Genomic DNA, 22,807 nt, shown 5'->3' with positions numbered 1-22,807 from the left:
AAGCCCAACTCTAACCCTAACACTAACCCCAAGCCCAACCCCAACCATGAGCCCAACCCCAACACTAACCCCAAGACCAACCTTAACCCGAATCCTAACTGTAATGGCGAAAACTGAAAGAAAAAAAAATTCTAAAATAAAATTTAATCTGACCAAGGGGATGACATAGGGATGATTTACTAATTATTGGGCTTTTGATCACTGTGATAGGGTCCATCACAGTGATCAAAAGCCTGTAACCATTAGGAAAATTCCCTGCTGCTGCCGCCTGGTGCCGACTGGCAGATCTAGGTGGGCACATGGTGGGCGCATGCACAATTTTTTTTTTTCATGAAGAGGTGGCGGACAGCCGAAGCAGGAGGGCCCGGGGGTGGGTCTGGGGACATCATTTCTCATTACTCAGAGAAAAAAAACTTTTTTTTTTTAACGAGTGCACTAATTTCTTTGAATAACGGCAATCATGTGATCGGGGATCAAAAAAACCCATCTATGATAGTGTTCTCCAGGGTCTCAGCTATACTAAACGGAGTTACTAATTTCTAGAACACCGTGGATACAATATTCATGGTCAGTGTAGGCTGCTGACAAAACACCTGGTGACAGTATGAAAAGCACCTTACTTGTATAATCACACACAGTATGTCACAAAAGTGAGTCCACCCCTCACATTTTTGTAAATATTTTAGTATATCATTTCATCGGACAACACTGAAGATCTGACACTGTGATACAATGTTATGTAGTCAGTGTACAGCTTGTATAACAGTGTAAATTTGGTGTGTCCTCTAAATAGCGCAACACAAAGCCATTAATGTCTAAACTGCTGGCAACAAAAGTGAGGACACACTTAAGTGAAAATGACCAAATTTTGCCCATTTTCCCTTTCTGATTTCATGTGACTCATTATTGTTACAAAGTCTCAGGAGTGAATTGAGAGCAGGTGTGTTAAATTTGACGCTATTGCTCACACACTCTCATACTGGTCACTGAAAGTTTAACATGGCACCTCATGGCAAAGAATTCCCTGAGGATCTGAAAAAAGAATTGTTGCTCTACATAAACATACATGTGACATATAGGGATGAGCGAGTAGGAAAATACTCGGACTCGCTGTACTCGTTACAAGTAGCTCCTAATACTCGGGTACTCGTAACGAGTCCAATGCAAGTCTATGGGAAATGCGAGTAATGGGCTGTGTGTGTGCGTGGACAGTGCCGGGCTGTGCGAGGGGACTGTGCCGAATATTGCGAGGCGAATAGTGATATTTACTTGCCAGGATTCAAGTACCGCATTACTCGCCGAGTACCGTATCTTAATGAGTATACATGCTCATCTCTAGTGACATACTGTATGATAGAGATATATAGATACAGTTGTGCTCAAAAGTTTATATACCCCAGCAGAATTTTTGCTTTCTTGGCCTTTTTTCAGCGAATATGAATGAGAACACCAAAACTTTTTCTCCACTCATAGTTAGTGGTTGGGTGAAGCCATTTATTGTCAAACTACAGTTTTCTCTTTTAACATCATAATGACAACCCAAAACATCCAAATGACCCTGATCAAAAGTTCACAAACCCCATTTCTTAATACAGTGTATGACCACCTCTAACAGCAATGACAGCTTGAAGTCTTTTGTGGTACTTGTGGATGAGGTCCATTATTTTCTCAGATCATAAAGCTGCCCTGTCTTCTTGGCAAAAAAAGCCTCCAGTTCCTGTAAATTCCTGGGCTGTCTAGCATGAACCATGCACTGGAGATCTCCCCAGAGTGGCTCAATGATATTGAGGTCAGAAGACTGAGATGGCACTCTAGGACCTTGACTTTATGCTGTAGCAAATGACAGGTCGACTTGGCCTTCTGTTTTGGATTGTTGTCATGTTGGTACATACAAGTACATGCCATGTGCAGCTTCCGGGCTGATGATTGCAAATTTGCCTCCAGTATTCACTGATAACGTGCTGCATTCATCTTTCCCTCAACTTTGACCAAGTTTCCTGTCCCTTTGTACCTCACACATCCCCAAAACATCAGCGATCCACCTCCGTGATTTACAGTAGGAATGGTGTTCCTTTCATCCTAGGCCTTGCTGACACCTCTCCAAATGTAATGTTTATGGTTGTGGCCAAAAAGTTCAATTTTGATCTCATCACTCCAAATTACCTTGTTCCAGAAGTTTTGAGGCTTGTCTCTGCGCTTTTTGAGTATTGTAGGCAAGATACTTTGTGACATTTGGGCAGTAATGGCTTATTTCTGGTGACTCGACATTGCAGCCCATTTTTCTTTAAGTGCCTCCTTATTGTACATCTTGGAACATCCACACAGCTAGTTTTCAGAGAGTCCAGTATTTCAGCTAATGTTATTTGTGGGGGGTTTTTTGCATCCCGAACAATTTTCCTAGCAGTTGTGGACAAAATTTTTGTTGGTCTACCTGACCGTGGTAGAGTCCCTGATTTTCCATTTGTTAATCACAGTTTGAATGCTGCTGACTGAAATTATCAATTTCTTGGATATCTTTTTGAATCCCTTTCCTGCTTTATACAGCTCAACTACCTTTTCCTGTAGATCTGTTGACAATTCTTTTGCTTTCCCCATGACTCACAATCCAGAAACGTCAGTAGCTGGATGAAAGATGCAAGAGTCTGTCTGGATCATAGAAACTCACTCAGCTCTTATGCACACACACTGAGTGGAGAAAAAGTTTTGGTGTTATCATTCATTCATTGTCTCTGAAAAAAAGTCCAAGAAAACAAAAATTCTGCCGGGGTATGTAAGCTTTTGAGCACAACTGTATATATAAACCCATATACAGACATACGCACATATATAAAACATACAAATACACACACACAAAGTCAGGGCCAAAAAAAATATTGGAATTACACATTTTGTTAGACACATGCCTCTATTTTGTGTGTATTGGAACACCACAAAAAAAGGGGAAAAAAAAAAAAAAGGCAAAATTGACATAATTTCACACAAAACCACAAGAAATGGGTCAGACAAAATTGTTTGCACCATCAACTTAATATTTGGTTGCCCACCCTTTGGAATAACTGCAATCAAATGCTTCCTATAACCATCAACAAGCTTCTTACACCTCTCACCAGGAATTTTGTACCAATCTTCTTTTGCAAACTGTTCTAGGTCTCTCATATTTGAAGAGTGCCTTCTCCCAACAGCAATTTTAAGATCTGTCCACAGGTGTTCAATGGTATTATTGATGGCCACTTCAGGACTTTCTCATCCATTTGTGGATGCTACTTGAAGCATATTTGGGTCATGGTCTCCCATGACCTAGGATGCAAGCCTAGCTTTCTGACACTGTGCAGTAACATTGGGATCCAAAATCATTTGGTAATCTTCAGATTTCATAATACCTTGCACACAGTCAAGGCGCTTAGTACCAGAGGAAGCAAAACAAAATGTCAAAACATCTTAGGCTAGGTTTACATTGTGTTTAACCAGCCCGTTCAACGCATAGCGTTGATGGGCTGCGTTAACGGTATAGCATAACGCGATCGCGATTCATCTGCGCTAGTGGTAACGGAGCCTCAGATGCTGCTGCCCGCGTCCGAGGCTCCGTACTGAATGACGGCATATCGCGATCGCATGCCGTTTTACGGCATGTGTCGCGATGCGCCAGATAATGGGGGTCAATGGCAGCGTTGACGGACTGCGTTACACCACGTTATGCCACGGTGTAACGCAGTCTGTCTAACGGACTGCCATAATGCAATGTGCCCCCGGCCTTAGTACTCACTGTCAAATATCGTGAAGCTTCAGTGATTTTTTCTTTGTAGGCCTCCTTCCGTCTTCAGTAAACAGAATGATGTGCTTTACTTACCAAAAAGCTCCATCTTGGTCTTACCTGCCTACAAGATGCTTTCCTTGGAGGTTTTTGGCGAACTACAGTGTAGCTTACTTGTCTGTGTCAGCAATAGGTTCCTCCTGGGTCTCCTGCAATAGTGTTTCATTTCATTGAAATGACGACAGATAATTTGCACTGACACTGGTGCACCCTGAGCCTGCAGGACAGCTTAAAATTTCTTTGAAACTTGATTGCGGCTGCTTATCCACCATCCAGACTATACTGTTTTGGAACTTTTCATCAATTTTTCTCTGCCATCAGCATCCACAGAGATTAGCTACAGTGTTATGGGTTGTAAACTTCTTGATTATGTTGCACATCGTGGACAATGGAACAAGATCTCTGGAGATAGACTTGTAACCTTGAGATTGTTTAAAAATATCAACAGTTTTGGTTCTCATGTCCTCAGACAGTTCTCTTCTGTCCTCCATGCTTCGTGTGGCACACACAGACACAAAATGCAAACACTGAGTAAAAGTCTCCCATTTTTATCTGGGTTCAGGTGTGATTTTCATATTGCCTACACCTGTTACTTACCACAGGTGAGTTTGAATAAGCATCACATGCTTGAAACAATGTTGTTTACCCACAATTTTGGAAAGGAGCCAACGATTTTGTCAGGCCCATTTTTGGGTTTGTGAAATTATGTCCAATTTGCCTTTTTTGCTCTTTTTTGTCCAAAATAAAGGCATGCTTTGTGCAATACTCAGCAACTCATAGTATTTTATTAACCAGTGATGAAGCATTAGTGATGTACTTACTTGGACACATCTAGTAGAAAGTCATTCAACTCAGTCTGCTTTGCTAATCCCCTGCAAACCTAACATATAGTAAAACAAAACAATAATGGAAAAAAAGTTACTAAAATCGATCCAGTTTACAACTAAATCACAGATGTGTCTTTCTGGCATGATCGATAACCGCAGGTTTAAAGTTTGTTTGGCCACCAGCCATCTCCACCAAACCCTCTAGAAACTATATAAAAATAGATGACCCAAGTGTGCCATAACAAAAATACTGTCAAGTTAAGATTCTGGGAAAAAAGCATGGGTACTTACTTGTACTTGATGTATTGCTACTGAAGCCCAAGCAAGATTTGCCGTTGCCACCTTATATATTTATAATAAAAAAAAAATATATAAATAATTCCATTAGTAAAAGAGAAACTTATTTTACACAAGAGAAATCAATGAACTCATGTTATGATTTGACACCGTACTACAGTGAAAATGACTACAATACAGTAGTAATAGTTACTATATTGTGACACTTGGGATGAGTCAAATGTCACCTATCCAAGGTACAGTGCTGTGTCAGACATTACAGCTGATGAGTATGGGCACAATCAGCCCAAATAATGTCAGGCAGGTACACTATAACCAATATATATGCTGAATATTGTGCTCGCCTTGGCTATCAATTTATAACTAATTTATGGCTAATTCTAGGAAGTTGGACAGCCTATTTGGTGGTCATAAAACAGGAGCCCCTCTAAGAGCCCCGTCACACACAGCAATCTCGCCAGCGACATTGCTGTGACCGGCCCCCCTGCTGGGTATCGCTGATCGTGCAGGATCGTCCTGGGCCATTTTTTGATAGTTGGTCTCCCGCTGGCCAGCACGCATCGCTGCATGTGGCAGCGGGAGACGAATGATCAGTGACGCTGCACGCTGGTATCTAAGGTAAACAGCGGGTTTCTAAGGGCTCTTAGTTACCCGCTGTTTACCTTAGATACCAGCGTGCACACTGGTTTCCAGGGTAAACAGCGGGTATCCAAGAGCCGCGCAGCTCTTAGAAACCCACTGTTTACCTTAGATACCAGCTTGCTCGCTGGTGAGTCTATGGAACAAGTCACCAGCGATCAGCCTAACGATGTCCCAGCGATCAAATCCACGTCGGATCGTTGGTGGGATCGCTGGGACATCGTTGTGTGTAACGGGGCCTTAAGAGTGAGATCTTTCCATTGTTAACATCACAGTGCATACAAATAGCATTTAGTCATGAGAACCTATTCTGCCAAGTTATCAAGGCAGGCAGCTATACATTAAAATCTAAATGCAAATCCTACTACAAGTTAAGAATATAGCAAGTCAATATATTTATCTCTGCAAATTCCAGCTGCATTACCATTATAGCATTCAATATTACTCAGGGCTTACCTGCTGGTGACACAAGCGAAAGCCTTCCCTTCCCCAATGCCTATGAAGTTCCAGAATTCCAATCAAATCGCCGATTGCTGTAACTATTGGTAAGCAAAGAACAGACTGGATACGAGTCCCTGAGTCCAGTCCAGTACCTTTAGGAAACCTTTCATCCTAAAATGAGAAGTTGGTTTCATACATATTACCGTAACGCACAGTTTACACCACCTATTAGTTGGTTTTCTTTGTGTCAGTATTGTGCGCCATAATTCTGGCACATTTTTTCAGCGCGCAGTGTCTCAAGATAGCGTTTATTTTCCAACAAAGCAGTTTTCAGCGAGGCTAAACCTCATCAGACAAGTTGGAAAAACGGTCTTTCATGACTTGCACCTAATTTATTATGTGTTCGACACTGTTTGCGCAGCATGCCAGAACATTTGGCTGGATGAATATGCCCCACTGTTATGCCGAAACTCTTCATTTTTAGAGTCAACTAAGCTTTGGTTGCAAACCTGTCAGGTCTTATGGATACATTCACGTCAGGAGCCTTGACCAGCAAGTTTATAGGCATATATGCTCAACGCTATGAACGATAACTTGAGACACTAGATACCTGAATTTAGCCCATTTAAGTACACTTTACACTATGCACAAATGGCAAATTTATACAAGTGAGTCAAATAGAAAGACAACGTAAGAAAACTAACTCCTGTAATGGGTCCATCCAGGGCACTCGGCAGCTTGAGCAGAGCTTGTCAGCAAAATCCAGCAAGAAAAATGCCAGCACTCTGTGCTTCTTGAGAACCTCCATATTTATTGTGAACATAGGTCAAACAACTGACGCGTTTCAGATGTAAACTTCCTTATTCATAGCTCAAATTATAAGTATAAGGAAATTTACACATCAGTGCTTATTAGCTGTGTTCAGTGATTTTAGCACACATGAAATAAAAGTTAAAATAAACACTACGCTTAATGGTTTTTCTCTTGTTGGAAAACTTTTGGAGACTGAGCAAAGTTATCTATCACTTTCTATGGCTGATGGCAGACTATGAAATAAAATTCCCACTGTGAATGGATGCCATCAGGAACAAACACAGGGGCCGATTCCTTAGCACTTTCTTTATGCATGCCAATCATAGGCCGGTTTCACATTTGCGTTTAGGGCCGCAGCGTCGGCCTGCGCACGGCCGCCGCTAAGCCCCGCCCCTACCGTGCCTCCTCCGGTAGCTCCGCCTCCGGGCGCATGACGCTGCATGCGTCATGCATCCCCTATCTTTATCACTGAGGACGCAGGCCGTACGCAGTATGCATTTGGCGGCGCCTGCGTCCTTTTGACGGTGCGCCGAGCGCAACCAAATTGCAACAGGTTGCGTTTGGCGCTGGTCGGCGCACCGTCAAAAGGATGCAGGCGCCGCCAAAACGCATACTGCGCATGGCCTGCGTCCTCAGTGATAAAGATAGGGGACGCATGACGCATGCAGCGTCATGCGCCCGGAGGCGGAGCTACCAGAGGAGGTGCGGTAGGGGGCGGGGCTTAGCGGCGGCCGTGCACAGGCCGACGCTGCGGCCTTAAACGCAAATGTGAAACCGGCCTTAAGGCTATGTACGCACATTGCATATTTGCTTGCAGAAATTTCTGCAAGGTTTCTGCATCTCTTGGCAGAAAAACACAGTGGAAAATCCACGCATTTTGTATGCGGTTTTTCATGCATTTTTGTAAATCCATAGAGCTAAATAAACATATATTAAAAAAAAAAAAAAAATTGTGATGAAATTTCCTTCTTTTTCATTCTCCATTGAAGACCATAATATCATTACATACCATGTTCAAATTTATGTTTACACACACAAAACAAATCTAAGTGAATATAATATTAAAATGTGGTGTCAGCCAGATACTCTCATTAATAAAACGGTACATAAAGAGTTAAGACACACACACCCACCCCAGCCTATGTAGGAGCATTAACATAATTAAGCTACATATGGCTGTAACAGAACAGCACCTGTCAGAAATCTGCATGAAACGCAATATGTTTTTTTTTTTTTTGAAAAATAAACATTGCGTGGGCTCCCGCATAATTTTCATAACTAGCAGAGGGAAAGCCGAAGGCTGAGGGCTTTTGATAAATTTCTGGGAAGGAGCCAATAGCCATAAAGGTTCCCAATCTATTAATATCAGCGCACAGATGTTTGCTTAGCCTTTACTGGCTACTTTACAGGGGAACCCCAGAAAAAAATTGACATGGCGTCCCCTATAAAATCGAACCAGCAAAGGCTAGGCAGACAGCTGCTGGCTGATACTAATAGCTTGGGAAGGGGTCATGTATAATGGCACCTCCCCCAGACTAAAAACTTCATCTCTCAGCCGTCCCAGACATGGCGCATCTTATAGATACACCAATTCTGACACTTAGCCTCGCTCTCCCACTTGCCCTGTAGCGGTGGCAAGTGGAGTTCATATTTGTGGGGTTGATGTCACCTTTGTATTGTCAGGTGACATCAAGCCCACAGGTTAGTAATGGAGAGGAGTCTAAAAGACACCTATGCATTACTAATCCTATAGTTATATGGTAAATAAACACACAGCCAGAATAAAGCCCTCTATTTGAAATAATCACACAGGCTCCTTTATTGAATCTAAATTAACCATACTTACTAAAAGCCTAATCCCTGATGCCCTCGTCTCCTGAAAACAATCAAAAAATAATAAACCAACATATAATACTATACTGTCCGACGTAGTCCATTTAATACAGAGTGTCCACGGCGATCTCATGTGTAGAACAGTCACATCGAGATACTCTGGTGATACACTGACAGGAGGTAATCACTCCCGCAGTGCATCACTGCGCTGCCGTGAGAGTTCACAGGAATTCATCAGCTCCAGTGCGCTCACTTACAGCACTACCACTATGTGGGAACTCTCTCATGCAGTGGTGCCATGAGAGCACCGGAGCTGATCAATTGAAGTACTCCAGTGAACTCTCATGGCGGCTCAGTGATACACTGCGGGAGCGATTACCTCCTGTCAGTTTATCGCCAGCGGCCGAGTGACATTGACGTGGGTCACTCTTTATTAAATGGACTACGGTGGACAGGGAGTATATGCTGGTATATTATTTTTGATTGCTTGCAGGAGATGCGGGCGTTGGGGATTAGGTGTTCAGTGAGTATGTACATTGTATGTGAATATGTATGTGATTATTTCAATGCTTTGATTTTTTTTTCACAATTGAACTCAGGCGCCAGATGATGAGACTATTCTCCCATCATCGGCTCATGTCGTCTCTGTTATATGTGACAGCAGACATAGCCGGATGGGGGTAGTAGTCCCATCAGACGACGCCCAAGTACAATCACTATGGGCTGTTTGTCGCATGAGTACACACATATCCGCAGACAGACAGACGCAGGCAGACAGACAGACACATTCTCCACCCGCACATTCTCCTTCCAACATAATTTCCTTTGACAATTCCACAGTGTTTTGGGCAGCAAATCTGCAGCAAATGCGCAAACTTTTTTACACCTGTATTTTTGCTGCAGATTTGACTGACTCAATTGAAGTCAATGAGTCAAAAACGCTGCAGAAACGCAAAAAGAATTGACATGCTGCAGAAAATAAAACGCTGCAAATACAGATGGAAATTTGCTGATCATGTACACAACACTTCAGGATTGTCATTGCACGACCTTGCTTTAGTATTCCATTGCGTTTTTGGAGCATTTCTACAAATAAAAAACGCATCAAGAACGCATCGTGTGCACATAGCCTTAACGGGCTCATTGAAGTACAACACGCCCAACTCATTAGGAGGTGCACACCATGAGATGAATTAGGCGCATCTCTTAACTGGTGTGTGCCGCCACCAGAAATGTAATCCAGTCAGCCCATTTGTGGTGAAAGTCATGACAAAAAAGTGGAGTGACTTTTTCAGGAATTCAATTGCCAAATTCCATGAAGAGAATATATGTGCAATGCAAATTACATGAGAAGAACAATAAGAGATCATACATGCAAGTCATGCATTCCATATTTACCCCAATAATGTTTTCTAGTAATAAAGTATTTCGAGATTTGGCTACATGGGCAGCTATTGTGGTGCCATACTCAACAGGTCCAGCAGGAGTAAGTTGTGTCTGTCCTCCCTTCGTTCCAGTAGGTGTGAACAAACATAGGGTCTGAAAACAAAAAATGAAGAGATGATTAATCAGAGATAGCATGGTAACAAGACGTGTACAGCATCATGCCTCTGTTCATTCTGACATTTTCAACAGCAAGAAAACTGATGTTAAGATAATGGTTGTTTGACCTTTATTCTAATGGAAGAGAAGCTGTCTGGCAGCGTGATCTGGAGCTGAAAACGACTGCCCATCGGTTACAGGCTTGCCGATCAGTGGCCATTTAATTGACTGTTTAGCCAGGCTGATTGCAATTTCCAATCAGCAATATCATTCGGTCATAAACGGACATTATTTTCGGCAGCACGTGTTTGGTTTACATGATGCGGTGGCAAGAACGATCATTTTTAAGCAAGCTTAAGACTTTCACCTGACGAATGAGTGTTTTGCTAGCTCATCAAGCGACTGACAGCCTATATACACTGGTCGGTGATTGGGACACAAACTTTCCTAAGAACTCCTGTTCACAATAGTGAACCAGGGTAAAGGCATCTCATTTTCTGATCGCTACCTCGTGGCAACAGGGAGTGGAGCGTTCAGGAGCAATAGCTGTAGGCTGAAAACCATTTTGTACGAAAGAAAAGACAATATGTGAATGCGGCCTAAAGTCTACAGAAGTGCTCAGTTTCTGCTTTGAATAAAATCTATTTCTATAGTTGGGAGAACCTAGCATGAAATGAATAATCTTCTACCAAACATTTTTTGCAAGATGAACATGTGCTTAATATCAGCAGATATACTATAATACTGTGCTTTCTGAGCCATAGTAGTCATAAAGTATATAATTAACTTCTTAAATCCTTAAACAGAGGTAGGCCCAAAGCGCTTGGTATGTTCCTTCTGTTCTGTAAGCTAGCTTTTGAACTGGCACTATAATTGTATACATCTGCTCCTTTGACGTCAATGCTTTATACAAGTCTGGGCTATCCAGGGGTTCAGCTTCAAAGAATGTACAAAACAACCATGATGACAAATGGAGTTTCCCCTCACTTACTCCTACTCATGTTCTATCAGGTTCACTTTTCACATACACAAGTTTCAAAATTAAAGCTTACAATACAGGTTGATTTTTCATGTTCGGAAAGATGCCAGAAAGCCAGAAAAAAATAATCAAAAAGCGCAGAAGATTTCTGCTCTACCAAGGTTAGGATGTCTGAAGACCTGTACAGGGCAGACTCTCTAATAAACCACACTTGTGCAATGGTTTGCCATCTCCCTTTTCTTTGACCTGCTTCGGACCTGGAAGCTTATGATCACACCACATTCAATATGTATGTTCAGCGCATGAACTGTACATGCCAGAGGTGTCCACGAGGAAGAACGCATAGTGCGCTTTTCTGGATGTGACAAGGGTCGTCTAAATTAGGTTGGCTTCCCATTTGCATATGGAGGAGCTGCGGAGGGATGCACACTTCCTCTGTGAAGCCCCGCCCATGGCCACACCTCCTTTAGTCAGCTCCGCCTCTGTCGGCATGCAGCTTGCGTACCCTATCTTTGGGTACGCAGGCTGTGCGGATGTATGCAGATGCCTCCACATGCGTCGTTTTGACGGTGCAGCGACCGCTCCAAATTATAACACGTTGCGTTCTGCGCAGGTTTCCCCACCATCAAAACGACGCATGCGGAGGCATCTGCATACATCCGCACGGCCTGCATACCCAATGCTAAAGATTGGGTATGCAGGCCGTGGGGATGTATGCAGATGCCTCCACATGTATCGTTTTGACGGTGCAGCGACCGCTCCAAATTATAACACGTTGCGTTCTGCGCAGGTTGCCCCACCATCAAAACGACGCATGCGGAGGCATCTGCATACATCCGCACGGCCTGCATACCCAATGCTAAAGATAGGGTGCGCAGGCCGCATGCCGACGGAGGCGGAGCTGACCGGAGGAGGTGCGGCCATGGACGGAGCTTCACAAAGGAAGTCCACATCCCTCCGCAGCTCCTCCATACGCAAATATGAAACCAGCCTTACTCATAGGCCCTGTTTACACTGCTTTCTACAATGCGTTCAGCTGAATCCCCTCTAAATTGCGGGATTCACCAGACCAGGACAAAGACTCCAATAACACAAACAGAATTCATTTTCTGAAGGTGCCTGTTCAGACAGGAACAAAAGCATAGCAGACTCAAAAAAAAAAAAGCAAAACTGGCGTTCATTTGAACTCCGTCCGTGTCTTTGCAGCTTATGCCTCAGTAGGTATGCCCGAATCCTGGTTTTGGAGGGATTCAGATGGAATCACCAGGGCCTTGAACACTATATTCTTTATAGGGCCAACAATTTTGGCATACGTAAGGTTGGCGCACTGGCATACTTTTTAAAAACCTTGGAAAGAATAGTCAGCTCCACTCTCCAATAAGGCGTCATCCCCAACAATAACATAACTTATTTCCAACACTCGGACAATGGCTGACACATGTAATATGTACCAGACCTTTGGCCAACATGGAGATTTGCATGGTCTGTGCTATTGCTTTTCTTTCCTGCAGTTACTGTAGTTTCTGACAACCTCGTGGATCATCAATCTACCATATAGAGGACGTTCATGTGTTGTTACATATAAATTAACACACCCAGTGTTGTGTACTGCTGTTACGCTACACGTTGCAATTTACTGTATGCAAGAACGTTGCATTAAAAGATTTCAGCCCACTAGATGGCGATAAAAGGCTGCACTAAGGAGGAATGCGCATATCATCTGTTGCCGAAAAGCGGGTGACCTAAACCTTCTCATGTCCACTATCTCCTCAATATAAAGAAAAGGCACTACGTTTCCAGTTTAAAGGGAAAAAAATCCCATGGAGTTAAGTGTGGGGAGGGGAAGCAATTCTGTGGTTTCTTGGGTTGCATTTGTAGGTCATTCACCTTGCATTAGAAATGACATATTAATGTTCCTCTGCAGGACAGTACAGAAATATTAAGTATATACAGCTATTTTTAACCCTTTCACTGCCAGGGGTTTCTTGGCATTTTGCATCTCTGGTAGCCAGGATAGTTTTCACACTTTTGATTTATACAAATTAAATCACAATAACTATATAATAAACTGACATTAACTCCCAATACCTATATATTTTCTAAAATTGATACATTGACACTCAGCAATTTATACAGGCAAGCACCTTCCTGCAATTTTATGTCACAGTTAATTTTTTGCATAAAAATTGATGTGAAACGCTGAGACACATTAAGGGTGCCTGCCACTTCTGCAGTGGATCTGGTCTTCAGCCTCTTGATAATCCAGGCTTTGTTTGCAAGGTGGATTTTTGGCATGTTGTCAGAACTCAATTTGCAGCTCAAGTGAAGGTCTGGGGTGCTGGGTTCATTTTTATACACACCCACTAATTAACCGATCATTTACTGAGCACAGGTGGGGATGTAAACTAGGATTGAGTGCATTATAAGACCAGGCGACAAAACTTTTATCTTGCCAAAATCTGACCATTCTGTGTCCATTAAATGATCAATAATTCTGCATTGATGCCAATTTATTTTCTTAACCTAAACCACATTTCGGAGGGTTTCAACTTTCAAAGGAATAATTTATACAACCAATGGATGAATTTAACGTCAGGTTATAAGCTTTTATTTACATAACATGGATAAGCGACATAACTTCTGTCAGGGAGTGTACAACTCGTGTAGTACTGAATACGTTGCGTACTATGTGACATGTACTTATGGCATTATATGTGTCGGTCTCACTTCACGTGAGTGTAACAAACCTGCCGGCTTCACTGCATGGCCTCCCATCCCCCACCTGCCTTACGCACCAACTTACCCACTACTCCAGGCCATGCTGTGGGTTCTGTCTTCTACCAGCTCCATGCTGTATGCCTCTTGCCTCCTGCCTGCTCTCTGCATGCTTCCTAGCTGTATGCATAAGGGGGCAGCGCCAGAACTCTCTGGCTCTTGAGTCTGTGTGCACCTGCCTAATGTGTCCCCGGCCAATTGCCAAGAGGTCTCCACTACTTAAGGCATCCTCGCCCATAGGAGGATGCCTGAGCAATGCCTTTAGTCAGCTAGTGTCTTGCTACTGAGCTGCAAGGTCCTGTACTGTATTTTGCCTTCTCTGAAGGCTAGTTCCTAACTTTATCTTGTACCTGTCCACCTGCCATCCAGGAGGCAGAATATCCTGGTCTCGGTGTCCTCGTTCCTAACCTTGTCTCATACTTGTCCTCTCCGCCCTCCAAGAGGCAGAATATCCTGGCTCCTGTGTTACTGTTCCTGTTCCTAACCGTGTCTGAACTCAGACCAACCTCTGTGTTAGTTTCCTTGTCTGTGCTCCTTTTCCTGCTATGTCTATCCTTGTGTCCTCTCCATCTGTCTGTGCTCTGCACTCCTGCGGCTCTGCCTGTGCGCCGCACTCCTGCGGAACCTCTTGCTGCAAACTGCAGCTCCTCTCCGCAGTCTTGCGGATCTTCTCAAGTGTGAACAGGTCCTAACCTGTTCCCGCACACCACTCCTTCCTGCCCGTGTCCCTGTGCCTTTTGTGTTAGTTCCTGCCCCGATGTCTCAGCTGTGCCCGCCTGCCAATGTCTCAGCCATGCCCACCTGTCAGTCGTGCCTGCCGCCCGCACCTGTCCTAGTGTTCCGTCTCCCCGAGTGGGATCAGCAGCCACAGCCAGACACCACCCTGGAGTGGCACCTGGCAGCTACCTGCCGCACAAGCCTGACCTCACCATCAGAGACTCCAGTGAAGACCAAGGTAGCTGTCCTAGTCACGCCCCTTCCAGGGTAGTCTGGTTTGTGGCACAGTGGGGTCACAATCCCCTGACTCACGCCAACCTGCCAAGGCGCGAGCGTGACAGTTTACTTAGTCCATGGTCTCCGCTGAATCCCATGTCCTTCCACTCGCAGAGCATGAAGAACTTTCTTTGCCTGTATGAGCAACCAGAAGAATTTTTTCCGCCCAGGATAGTTTAGATTGTTGATACGCCAGGCCCAATCATAGTCTCCAAAGCTATCTTCAATCAAATCCTGGCTTATGAGAAGATCGCTCCAGCAGATCCGCCAATGTTCTATGGGAATCCTAAGGAGTGCCAAGGGTTCTTGGAGCAGTGCTTGCGGTACATCGAGCGGAATGCAGCCTGTTTCCCCTCTGACTGGGTTGAGGGGGGATACATCATGTCCTACCTAGCAGGGGATTGCTTTGCTCTGGACCAGTCCCCTCTGTGAAGCAGGGGATCCTATCGTCACAGACCTAGAGGCCTTCCTGGTGGCCTTCCGTAAAGCCTTTGATGTGCCTTGTCCAGCTGCTCCTGCAAAGTCTTCCCTTTTTAGGTCAGAGAGGCGGTCTAGACGGAGGAAACCGGTGAGAAAACCGCCACGTCAGACCACGACCATCCGAGACGCTCCTGTCCTCTACCCATTAAGTCAGCTACCTGTGTAAAACCCAAGAAGACTGATAAGAGTGGGATAGCAAAGCAGCAGCCTGAAAACAGTTGTAAGACGGGCATACGGTTTTGCTGCGGTTGTGTGGAACACCCGAACGGTCACTGTCCGAAGGAGCTCAAGCTCCAGAACCTTGGGTCAGTAGGAGAGGCTGCCTTTGGTGAGAGTCCCTGCTCTCCACTAAACTCTAACTGTTCCGGGGCCTTGTGGGAGCTTCGGCCCAGCAGATGCATTAAAGATGCAAGCCAGATGGAGTCAGTGTGTGGTTACTGTACAACAGCTCCATAATCTGACGAAGGTGTTTGGTGATGGCCGAGCCCTACTTACAAACAGTTTAGTTTTGGAGGGACAACTACAGCTCCAAATCAGAGCGTTATATCTGGAGAAGTTTATCTTCCACGTGCTGTCCAGTTCGCCCATGGGTCAGTCCGAGCCTGGTACTCTACTGCCCGTCCAGAGACCCAGCTTGGTGCTGCCTCTGGAACTACCAAGTCAACAGAGGTGTCTAGTTCCAATACACCAAGGTCAGTCTACAGTGTTATCACCTTCTCCACCTGATCTGCTGGTTGTTGAGTCCTGGTGTGCTGACGTCACTGAAGAAAAGGAAGAAGTGGCGTTCTCTCCACACATCTCCATTGATGGAACCACTGATCAATTCTGAGGAACATCCCTGTCACTTGAAAATTTTCCTCTGGACCATGGGCGGAAGAAGGATCCCGAGAAGATGCCTCCTGATTCTATGTGGCAGGTGGATGAAGAGGTTTTCCTCGTCTGTGTTTCTCTCCGATCTTGAGGAGGAGGCGGCTTTGTTTTTTCCAAGATAACGGACTCAAGTTGGACCCAGTGAGGGTGTCTTCAGTTTCCTGGTGGCCAGCTGATATAGAGTCCAAACAGAAGCTTCCAAGTTCCTGCTTTCTACGAATCAGGAGGAAGAGCTCCAGGTCCTTGTGTCTTCAGTGTTGGGAGCGGACATCGCCGGGCACAAAGAGACTTTGCAATCTGGCTTTCCCGATGTCACAGCTACCTCGTTCTACCTGAGGGATATCGTGATGGCTCTGACTGTGGGTACTCCTGTTCTTCTATCTTCTACAGGTCATTCTAGCGGGCTTGAAGAAGAGGGGACGTAAAGGGGGGGGTACTGTATCAACCCTGCCGGCATCACTGCATGGCCTCCCGTCCCCCACCTGTCTTACACACCAACTTACCCACTACTCCAGGCCATGCTGTGGCTGTCTTATGCCAGCTCCATGCTGTATGCCTCTTGCCTGCTCTCTGCACGCTTCCTAGCTGTATGCATAGGGGGGCGGCGCCAGAACTCTCTGGCTCTGATTGAGTGTGTGCATCCGCCTAATGTGTCCCCAGCCAATTGCCAAGAGGTCTCCAATACTTAAGGCATCCTTGCCCATAGGAGGATACCTGAGCAATGCCTTTACTCAGTTTGTGTCTTGCTACTGAGCTGCAAGGTCCTGTCCTGTATTTTGCCTTCTCTGAAGGCTAGTTCCTAATTTTGTCTTGTACCTGTCCACCTGCCCCTCCAGGAGGCAGAATATCCTGTTCTCTGTCTCCTCGTTCCTAACCTTGTCTCATACCTGTCCTCTCCGCCCTCCAGGAGGCAGAATATCCTGGTCCCTGTGTTATTGCTCCTGTTCCTGACCGTGTCTGAACTCAGCCCTATCTCTGTTAGTCTCCTTGTCTGTGCTCCTTTCCCTGCCATGTCTATCCTTGTGTCCTCTCCATCTGCCTGTACGCTGCACTCTTGCGGCTCTGCCTGTGCTCCGCTTCTGCTGCTGCGGAACCTCTTGCTGCAAACTGCAGCTCCTCTCCGCAGTCTTGCGGTTCTTCTCCAGTGTGAACAGGTCCAAACCTGTTCCCTCATACCACTCCTTCCTGCCCGTGTCCCTGTGCCTTTTGAGTAAGTCCCTACGCCTGTAAGTGCAGCCGTGCCCGCATGCCAGTATCTCAGCCATGCCCGCCTGCCAGTGTCTCAGAAATGCCCGCCTGCCAGTGTCTCAGCCGTGCTCATCTGCCAGTCGTGCCTTCTGCCTGCACCTGTCCTAGTGTTCCGTCTCCCCGAGGGGAATCAGCAGCTACAGCCAGACACCACCCTGGAGTGGCACCTGGCAGCTACCTGCCACACAAGCCTGATGACCTCACCATCAGAGGCTCCAGTGAAGACCAATGTAGCTGTCCTAGTCACGGCCCTTCCAGGATAGTCTGGCTTGTTGCACAGTGGGGCCACAACCCACTCGCACGCGCCAACCTGCCAAGGCGCAAGCGTGACAGTGAGTTGCGTATACGCGTTCGAGAGCATGTCAGATATTATAGTCGCATGAGAGGTTACTGATATTACATCGCATAAAACTATCCCACGCCACTTTAGGTTGCACCACCATTGTAATCCCACAGATTTAAAGGTTAGGGATTTTGATAGGATATGGGGAGACATCCGAGGGGGAGAGTTGAGGAAAAGACTGGCAGAATTGGAGTGCCGCTGGATAGCTACATTGGGGACAATGACACCAGCAGGATTAAGCGAACAGCTGAGTTTCTCCCCTTTTTTGTGAATTGACTGTTTCCACTTTGGCGCTTTCCCTGTGTTTGTTTGTGAGTCTACATCACCTGGTCCTGTATTTTAATTGTGTGTGTTCTTATTGTTTTAACAATTTTTCCTTCTTACATCTTTTGAAGCATTTTTTTGTCATCAATGTGGGACTGTATTTTCTGGGATTCCCAGTTTTTCAAATGATATGAGGAATGGATCACCACATCCAATGTGGACCCTTTTGTTCTTCCATGGATCATCATTACTTGAATACATTCATCAACACTTGTGGTTGAATTCCTGGGATTAATCTTTTACATGTAATATGTGTTGTCTTTACTTATGACCTAATGTTTATTTTTGGAGTAATTATGTTGGCAATTCACATTATTCATGAATTGCTCATGAATAGTTCACATCATCTAACTTGGTCATTTCCTGTCATTTACATTATTGTGATTCTGTCGTTATGGTATTTTTCCATGCACCAGTCATTGTATGCACTTTTTCACTTTTTTAACCATGGAGATAGATAACTTGGGGTTCTTATGGGTTTATAGTTGTAATTTGTCCCTCATTTTATGTGCCCATATGTGTTTATTATATACATTTTACCTGTATCGCTGTACTTTCTAGTCTGTGTGCCCGCTTTTAAAATGGAGATCGGGTCGGACGCATGCGCTGTGCACTGTGTCGTCATTGACGTTGCTGACGTCACTCGGCTGTGACTCTCGAGGGCTTTTGACATTATTGGGGATTTCCACTGCCCGCCAGATCACTGCGAATGCCGGAAGCAGCATTAAGACACTTATTTTCAATGCGCATGCACTGGTTCCCTGCTCGCCCCATTGACGGCTCAGATGCTGGACACCTTGTAATATTTTAATTGAATGCTCCTATATTGAGACGGTTTTACACACATGGAGTCACGGCTCCCGAGGAAGCCCACTCGAAACGCGCATTGGGTCTGTCTCTTCTTGCATGTCCAAAATTGGGTTACAATGGGTGAGATTTTGCTTGTCTATCTGTGTCTGCCTAAGTTAGGTCTCACAATATGAGGATGCTCTATGCGGGCTTTCATATGTCTTGCACTGAGAGGCTTCCGTCGAGCCATTCTGCCATAAAGGCCGAACTGGTGGAAGGCTGCAGCGACAGTTAACTTTGTGGAACTTTCTCCCATCTCCCTACTGCATCTATGGAGCTCAACCACAGTGATCTTGGGGTTCTTCTTTACTTCTCTCACCAAGGCTCTTCCCCCACAATTTCTCAGTTTACAAAAATTTCTACATTTCTGTTTTTTTTTTCAGTCAATATGGGGTGCTGAGTGTACATTAATAAGAAAAAAAAAATGAACTTTTTTCAATTTACCAAATGGCTGCAATGAAACAGAGTGAAAAATTTATAGGGGTCTGAATACTTTCTGTACCCACTGTAGACATATGAGGGCTTACTTTTTGTGGGACAAGTTGTACTTTTGAATGACACCATTCCTTTTACTACATAGGGTACTTGAAAACAGGGGGAAAAAAATCCAAGTGCGATGAAATTGTGAAAAAACACAATTTTGACATTGTTTTTGGGGAATTACTTTTATGGTGTACATTTTGTGGTAAAAATGACCATGCAACAGGATTCTCCTCATCAATACCAAACAAGTCCAGTTTTTTTTTTTTTTAATTATTTTAGTGGTGAAAAGAAATCTGAAGTTTGCAAAAAAAAAAAAAATTGGGGAGTTGTGTTGCCACTTTCCGAGACCCGTATAATTTTTTACATGGCAAGGCGACATTTTGATTAGTACCATTTTGGGATAGATGTGACTTTTTGATCGCTTGCTACAGCATCTTTGTGGAATTGTGGCGACCAAAAAAACAAAACCATGATTTATATATATATACACACTAGATGTGGGCCCAATGCTATCGCATCGGGAGGGCAGTGTGTGTGTGTGTGTGTGTGTGTGTGTGTGTCCCGCCGCTGCCTGCCCACCCACCTCCGTGCATTCACAGCCGGCAGGAAAGACGGTGGTTTGCGGCCTGTGCTGGAGATGGAGTATGGCGCCACCAGAGGCAGTTCATGGTCCATTCTTACCATCAGCGTACGGTCCGTGCGTCCGTTCTTACCATCAGCGTACGGTCCGTGCGTCCGTTCTTACCATCAGCGTACGGTCCGTGCGTCCGTTCTTACCATCAGCGTACGGTCCGTGCTTACCATCAGCGTACGGTCCGTGCGTCCGTGCTTACCATCAGCGTACGGTCCGTGCGTCCGTGCTTACCATCAGCGTACGGTCCGTGCGTCCGTGCTTACCATCAGCGTACGGTCCGTGCGTCCGTGCTTACCATCAGCGTACGGTCCGTGCGTCCGTTCTTACCATCAGCGTACGGTCCGTGCGTCCGTTCTTACCATCAGCGTACGGTCCGTGCGTCCGTTCTTACCATCAGCGTACGGTCCGTGCGTCCGTTCTTACCATCAGCGTACGGTCCGTGCGTCCGTTCTTACCATCAGCGTACGGTCCGTGCGTCCGTTCTTACCATCAGCGTACGGTCCGTGCGTCCGTTCTTACCATCAGCGTACGGTCCGTGCGTCCGTTCTTACCATCAGCGTACGGTCCGTGCGTCCGTTCTTACCATCAGCGTACGGTCCGTGCGTCCGTTCTTACCATCAGCGTACGGTCCGTGCGTCCGTTCTTACCATCAGCGTACGGTCCGTGCGTCCGTTCTTACCATCAGCGTACGGTCCGTGCGTCCGTTCTTACCATCAGCGTACGGTCCGTGCGTCCGTTCTTACCATCAGCGTACGGTCCGTGCGTCCGTTCTTACCATCAGCGTACGGTCCGTGCGTCCGTTCTTACCATCAGCGTACGGTCCGTGCGTCCGTTCTTACCATCAGCGTACGGTCCGTGCGTCCGTTCTTACCATCAGCGTACGGTCCGTGCGTCCGTTCTTACCATCAGTGTACGGTCCGTGCGTCCGTTCTTACCATCAGTGTACGGTCCGTGCGTCCGTTCTTACCATCAGTGTACGGTCCGTGCGTCCGTTCTTACCATCAGTGTACGGTCCGTGCGTCCGTTCTTACCATCAGTGTACGGTCCGTGCGTCCGTTCTTACCATCAGTGTACGGTCCGTGCGTCCGTTCTTACCATCAGTGTACGGTCCGTGCGTCCGTTCTTACCATCAGTGTACGGTCCGTGCGTCCGTTCTTACCATCAGTGTACGGTCCGTGCGTCCGTTCTTACCATCAGTGTACGGTCAGTGTGTCCGTTCTTACCATCAGTGTACGGTCAGTGTGTCTGTTTTATATCATTGTTTTTTCACAGATGGATACATTCATTACGCAGCTTCTCTTATACTTTAAAATGTTAAATACGGCACAGTACATTGACTGTACATGGATGCCATTAGTGTGCTTTACGCATTCTTCACGAAGTCATAGACTTGTATTGGCATCTTAATCTGTAATACCGGAGAAAAACGACATGTCTCTGCAAGTGTTATACACTCAATCCATGAAAACACTATGTGAATAGCACCTTAGAACAGGTACCCATTATAATCTGTGAAAAAATGGATTCAACACGTACGTGCAAACATGGATGTTCGAGTGAGGTCTTAAATTGTAATTGGCTCAAACATGTTCAAGCATACTAATATATGAATACATAACACTTACATTATTGCATTCTCCAAGGAAATATAGTGCAAATCCATCAGCTTTTGTTGCTGTAAGAGAGACAGACTAAGTCAGATATAGTATAGCTAAAAAGTGACAAAGCAGCATGACAATAGTGTGGCTCACCTGGCTGGGTTGTGTCTGGCACAACTCCTATGCAGATATAGATACCAGCTGCTGGTGAGCCGTACGCTGGAATAAAACCAGCAGTAAATGTAATAGTACAAAGGGATATACAAGATAATCCTGTTGTGCTGCTGGTCAAGAATATATCCATTGGAGATAGTGGTGTTGAAGGAGTTTGTTCAACTCTGAAATGTGCTGATTAATAAGACTGCTCTTTGTTCATCAGGGAAAAAAACAATGCTAAATAAAACTGCTCGTTGTGCAACACCATCATCTCCATTATCAGTATATCTCCTTGTACTATATCACTTAAAAGTAATCTAGAATACAGAACAGGTAATATCTATTACCTACTAATATGTAGAATACAGCAGTCTCCACACACACTCATTTAGGGGCCGGTTCATTAAGACTGGTGTTGTATACGCCAGTGTTAATGAAAGGGCCTGGTGGGGTAAAATGCGACCGATTTGAATGGCATGAAAGGACTGCCATAAAAACGCCAGATGTTGCAAAATTAACTTCATGTTAAGCAAATATTTCACGAAAAACACTTTGATGAATCGCCCCTTTGAACATGTACCTAGAACACACATGTGTACAGTATGTAGACTGCTTCCATTATAAAGTCAGAGACTTATCCATCATGCAATAACATAGGGGAGGCATCTAAAACTCTGATCTCAACAACACAGATTCTGTCTTGGACTACGTGAAGAGACAGAAGGATTTGTGTCATCCTACATCCATAGAAGATCTAGGTTTGTTCTCAAAGATGTTTGGAACAACCGCCCTCCCGGGTGCTTTCATAAATTGTGTACAAGTGTATTTAGAAGAATTGATTCAGTCTTGGGCACAAAGGGCAGTCACACTAA

General features: G+C 45.1%; 1 protein-coding gene across 5 annotated transcripts in view; it reads right to left on the bottom strand.

The window, feature by feature from the left end:
• The window catches only part of PDE10A (phosphodiesterase 10A), a 785,858-nt gene that overhangs the window by 69,876 nt on the left and 693,175 nt on the right, over nucleotides 1–22,807 (bottom strand). For all 5 annotated transcript variants that reach the window (XM_073560146.1, XM_073560147.1, XM_073560151.1 and 2 more), the window contains 5 exons: nucleotides 21,807–21,856; nucleotides 10,060–10,200; nucleotides 6,031–6,186; nucleotides 4,930–4,980; nucleotides 4,633–4,691 (listed from right to left, as the gene is read on the bottom strand). In XM_073560146.1, coding sequence (XP_073416247.1) covers nucleotides 4,633–4,691; nucleotides 4,930–4,980; nucleotides 6,031–6,186; nucleotides 10,060–10,200; nucleotides 21,807–21,856 — 457 coding nt within the window. The remainder of the gene's footprint in view (nucleotides 1–4,632; nucleotides 4,692–4,929; nucleotides 4,981–6,030; nucleotides 6,187–10,059; nucleotides 10,201–21,806; nucleotides 21,857–22,807) is intronic.

This window comes from Dendrobates tinctorius, unplaced genomic scaffold (assembly GCF_039654945.1).
Source record: "Dendrobates tinctorius isolate UK_male_01 unplaced genomic scaffold, ASM3965494v1 ptg000293l, whole genome shotgun sequence".
Classification (NCBI taxonomy): domain Eukaryota; kingdom Metazoa; phylum Chordata; class Amphibia; order Anura; family Dendrobatidae; genus Dendrobates; species Dendrobates tinctorius.
Note: the sequence above shows the minus strand (reverse complement) of the source record. Positions and strands in the feature narration are given on the sequence as shown.